The sequence below is a fragment of the Carcharodon carcharias genome, chromosome 10 (assembly GCF_017639515.1).
Source record: "Carcharodon carcharias isolate sCarCar2 chromosome 10, sCarCar2.pri, whole genome shotgun sequence".
In the NCBI taxonomy this organism is placed as follows: Eukaryota; Metazoa; Chordata; class Chondrichthyes; order Lamniformes; family Lamnidae; genus Carcharodon; species Carcharodon carcharias.
This window is the reverse complement of record NC_054476.1, coordinates 11,370,143-11,375,672: the sequence shown is the minus strand read 5'-3', so window position 1 is coordinate 11,375,672 and position 5,530 is coordinate 11,370,143. Positions and strand designations below refer to the sequence as shown.

Here is a 5,530-nt window from a genome sequence, read left to right as displayed (position 1 = left end):
AACCTGCGTCCACACACACAAAAAAAAATCCTGCAGCCAACTTCAAAACGTCCAACCACAAGACACGTTCAGAAAACAAACATATTAAACTAGAAACGGGGCTGCTGTGTTTTAACCACTTGGGTCCAGGGCGGAAACTGGTGCCGGTTTTAAAGGCAAGGTCATTAATCAAACTGTCAGATTTGTTGTCATGGAGCAGAGAGTGTCGTTGTGCAGTCTGAAGGTGGGATATAAAATGACCATGTTAACACGATTTAGTGCCTGGGTTTTGTTCTAATTGTTCCACTCCGCCTTAGTTTTTATTTCCCCTCCCTCCCAATGGAATGGGGGTGTTCAAACACTCAAGAATTGCAAAAGACCCATTGTACCCACATTGAGACATACTTCAAACCATACACATCTGCAACGACTGATCTTTACTCTAAGCGCTGTGCTCTCCAATCGCGGTAAAACCTTTATTTGTTTTTTTGTCTTAAAATACTTTGTACCTGCCTGCGGTATTTTCGGTGAAAGAAATCAGTATATATTTAAAGAGCTCAAAACATGTACAAAAATGAACGTTTGACAAATGACAAAATCTACAGGGTAACAAGGAGACAATTTGACAACCTCCTGGCTTTAGATAGGAAGGCGGGCCACAATACTGATTTGATATGCAATATTAGTTTATACTCAATATAAAGTTGGGGGGGGGGGAGGTCATGTACACATGTTGCCCGTCAAATCTCACATTACGTCAATGGATGTTGATAAATACTCTGCAGGAGTAATGAAATGCTATGACTAAAGGACGGGAGAAGGTGGGGATCGAAGTCCGTCCATTGTGGTTCAGTCAGATCTTAGCCTCTCCTGAAATCATTCTTCAGTCTGCTCAGCCTTGTCCCATGACTTCTGACGATTAGGGTGAGGAGTTCGTGTTTATCTTTTAACCCAGACGAGATGTCTACTGTCTCCCTCAGAATCTGTCTGGTGTGATACAGCATGTGCACCACCTCATCGTTAATCTTGTTCACTTCCCTCACCTCGTTTTCTTGGCTCTGCCTGAATTTCATCTCCAGCTCGACCAGAGAGCGATCCGAGTGAGAGAAAGCTTCTCCGATCTGACTCGCTTCCCTGCGCAGGTAGTTCCCGTAACTGTCCTCCCCGTCCAGATCGTAGGCGATAGTTTTTCCAACTCCTTCCAAGACCCTGGCCGCGTCCTCCACTTGCCTCTTGATGGTGACCATCTCCTCCCTCAGCGTTGTCTCCAGATCGACTCTCACGCCGCAACGCCGGTCGTCGGAAACTTGAAAAAGCATCTGACATTTTTCGGGGTCATCGTTCTCCTCGTAGTCCCCGTCCGGTACGAAGTAGTGATGAAAAGTGCCATTAGACATCTCTGGGTGAAGGGGTCCAGTGAAAAACCCCTGTGTGAGCGAGCACAGGAGGCTGGCATAGAACACACTCAGACCCAGCATCTTTAATCCAACCCGCTGTTCAGAAGCAGCGACTCTTAAGACCTTTTGGAAACTAAATATTTTTTTTCCCCATTGTGGGACCCCCCAGTGGAACTTCCCCGTCAAGTCTCTTCTCCCGTCTCCGACCAATGACTCCTTAGCAATCCTGCCGTAAGGTGTAATTTGAGTTGAGCATAATTTTTTTTTAAACCCTCTCCTTTCCACGTCTCTTTTTTTTTCAACAAGTGTTTCTGTTCACTCCTCGGTGCAGTGAGGAAGAATATGAAAATCTCAGATGACGCTCCCCCCCACACCCCCCCCACCCCCTTGGCAGCCTCCCCAAACAGACCGACATCTGGCTTTGCGAGGACAATCTGGCGACGTGTCCCCTCTCACATTTTGCGGCCAGACATTAGCTCTATCTTCACCGACAGTCTTTGCTTCAATTGAAACAACAAAAAAAAAGGCCGCTTGCTATACAAAACCCTTCTTCCAACAACACCCCCCACCCCCCCCACCAACACACACACCCACCCCACCCCCTGCAAACCAGCCGATTGCTTTTTCTCTGTGTTGGTCACTGTACTTTGCGCCTTGTTAAGAGTTCACAGGGTAACCGCCCCACTTCCCCATTCAGTTCCCCAGATCCATCCGAGACCAGAGCGATTCTTTATCTCCCAGCTGAGCTTTGCACCTCGACCTGGATCCCTCGCTCATTTCGGTCACAGGCCGGTAACGGGCACCCAACCACCCCCCCCCCCCCCCCCCCCCCCACCGACTTCAGTGCCTGAACCGACCTCCTTCTTAGCGCGACTCGTATCCCAGGAAGAACTGCACTGATATGGATAAAACCCCCACTCTTTCTCGCCGGCTGAGCTATCTCCCCACACTTTCCTTCACAGCCTATTCTCACCATAACCTACTTAACCCTCATTCTTGCGACACTGGAATATCAATGATGCTGAAGATTTCGGGAAGCTGTTTTGCTGCTTTTTCACGGTGATAACCGTATGGATCACACAAGCCAAGGGTCACTGGCACACCACCACCACCACCAACCCCCCACCCACCCCTGAAGTCTTATTTCATGTCATTGTCAATTATTTTAAATAAAAGCTAAACATGCGCAGTAGGTCGACATCTTCGATGAGAAATGACGAGATATGGTTTCGGTCGAACCCCTTGCTTTAATCTTTTTCAGACTGAGTTTACATTCAAGCCATAACTCACCTTCTCTCATGGCGGATGCTGACGGATCATCTATTTTCTAACATGCTCTGCTTTTTTTTATATTTAAACGATTGTTTGTGTCAAGCTGTGGACTCGGCACCGAAGGCACCTGGCTAGTTCCTGCATTACACCGAGGTTGTAACAGCAACAACATGTACTTAATGCCCATTGAAAAGTGGGCTTATGTAACACTACCCCCGATTAAACACCAGTGTCCGCGTAAGAAGTCAGCCAAGTGGTAAGACTGAAATCCAACATTAAACAACACCGCCCTTCCTTTCAACGCTTAGATTTGTGGAACACTTGATTGTATCACTTGTACAGCCGCTTAGTTTCGACTAAAACTATTTAGATTAACGTCCAACAATTAGCTTTTTTTTTTCGCGGACAATTGGATTCACGATAAGTGAAATAAATCGGAGACTCAAACCAAGTGTTTGCTGTTGCTCTGGTAACTTTTTTACTTTTTTGGCTTTATGATCATTACTTTTACTGGAGCTACTGCCCTAAATACAGCACCAGAGGCTTCTATCCAAACCTCCTCACAGCCTCAAGGCAGAATTTGATTGAGTGTGGCATAATGGAACTCCAACCAATGGAGATAGAGGCAAACTCTCCAGGGTCTAAACACTGCAGCAATTTTAAACACAACTTTTTGTTTTATTCATTCACGGGAAGTGGGTATAACTGGTTAGGCCAGCATTTATTGTCCATTTTAAGGGTCCATCACAGAGTCACTTGTAGGCCAGACCAGGTAAGGACAGCCGATTTCCTTCTCTAAAGGGCATTAGTGAATCAGATGGGTTTTCACAACAATCAGCGATAGTTTCAGTGTCATCAACAGATTTCTAAATCCAGATTTTTATTGGGTTCAAATTTCACCGCCTGCTATGGTGCGATTTGAACCCATGCCCCTAGAGTATTACTCTGGTGACAATATCACTATGCAGCCACCTCCCCCAAAGTGGTTTCAGCAGGCTATATCAATGACCTTACTTCCATCATAAGGTCAGGAGTTTGTTGCTTACATAGTGTTAGGGTCCATTCCCCATTCCTCAGATAATGAAACAGTCTATCCCTGTATGCAGCAAGACCCAGAAACCATCCAGACTTGGGATGATAAGTGGGAAATAACATTCCCACCCATGATTGTCAGGCAACAGCAAACATAAGAGCCTAACCATCTCCCACTGACATTCAATGGCATTAACATTGCTGATTCCTCTGACATCAACATCCTATGGGTCAACAATGAACTGGACAAGCCATATAATTGCCATGGCTGCTAGAGCTGGCCAGGGGCTGGATGTCCTGCAGCAAATGGCTCTCCTAATTCCTTGAAGCCTTTTCACCACCTGCAAGACACGAGGCAGGGGTGTAATGGAATACTATCCACTTGCTTTAATGAATTCAACTGCAACAAGATTGAGGAGGCACAAAAACATCCAGGACAAAGTAATCCACTTGATCAGCACTTCACCCACCAGCTTAAACATCCATCTCCTCCACCAATGTTGCATCAATCTATGTATTATCTACAGGATGCACTGCAGCAACTCACTAAAGCTTATAAAATAACATTTCTCAAATTGCAACTTTTCCACCCAGAAGGACAAAGAGGAATGCAGTTATACAGCATTTTTCATGACCATTGCATTTCTCAAGGTGCTTTTCAGCCAATGAAGTACTTTTTGAAGTGTAGCCACTGTAGTAATGTAAAAAAAACACAGCAGTTAAGTTACACTCAGCAAAAACTCACCAATGAAAATGTAATAATGAACAGAAAACCAGTTCTTTTGCTAAATTGTTTGAGGGATAAATATTGGCCAGGACACCAGGGATAACTCCCCTGCTCTTCTTCAGAATAGCGTTATGGGATCTTTTGCATCCACCCAAGCAGGTAGATGGGGCATCGGTTTAACATCTCATTGGAAAGATGGCATCTCCAACTGTGCAGTGCTCCCTCAGTACGGAACTGGAGCATCAGCCTTGATTTTTATTTTGTGCTGAAGCTCTGGAGCGGGACTTGAACCCAAAGATTCAGAGGAAAGTGTGCTACAACTGAACCATGGCTGACAAGCTAAGGCCATGCTGACAGCAAAGACAGCAGATGCATGGGAAAAGCATCACCTCCATGTTTCCTTCCAAATCACCATCATCCTGATTTAGACACACGTCATCATCCTTATATCATTGCTGAGGAAAAAAACTGCAAATTCCTACTCGTCTGCATTGTTGAAAGACAATTACCCCACAAGCGGCGGAGGTTCAAGAAGGAGGTCCACCACCACCTTCTCAGGGACAAATCAATGGCAATAAATATGGCTTCACTACTGACATCCAGATCATGATATATTCTTTTAAAGTTTTATTTTACAAGGCAATGTACATTTATTACCTCCTGTATGGGCATTGACTTGTAAACCATTGGTGAGCATTCTGACTGCTTTAAGCTGGACCGTGAAGGAGAGATTTCATTATGTGTTAGATAGAAATGTGTCTGGAATGTCTGTATGTCAGTGCATATTAGTTCTTCATGCCATATGACTAAAGAAGAGTTCCAGTAAAAATATGCCCCAGGCTTATTCATCCAAATTATTTCTTCTGCAAGTCTCAGAGTGTGCTTATGTTGCAACTTGAGCATAACTATGGAGTTGTTCCTTCTTGGCAACCACACTCAAGTTGCACTATAGGTCTGTGTCCAGGCCCAGTGAATCTAGAACAGAATATTGTGAGTACCCCTAGAGGAGACAATAGCACACCTTGGAGATTTGAGACTGCATGGAGTAAAATTTCAGATTGGTTTCTGATCTGGTTTGAAAGCTGCTTAAAGAGTTCTTTGGACTTCATGAGCACTCTTAAAC

The 5,530-nt window shown here is 44.9% G+C and overlaps 1 protein-coding gene across 1 annotated transcript; it reads right to left on the bottom strand.

The window, feature by feature from the left end:
* Positions 1-500: 500 nt before the first annotated feature.
* On the bottom strand, positions 501-1,720 carry fibinb (fin bud initiation factor b). The gene has a single exon (XM_041196848.1). It carries the CDS (start codon positions 1,455-1,457, stop codon positions 840-842), a length of 618 nt encoding a protein of 205 aa, XP_041052782.1. The 5' UTR covers positions 1,458-1,720; the 3' UTR covers positions 501-839.
* Between the last annotated feature and the right edge of the window lie 3,810 nt (positions 1,721-5,530).

Excerpts from the sequence above, each read along its gene's own strand:
- fibinb (XM_041196848.1), bottom strand. The coding sequence starts at position 1,457 with ATGCTGGGTCTGAGTGTGTTCTATGCCAGCCTCCTGTGCTCGCTCACA.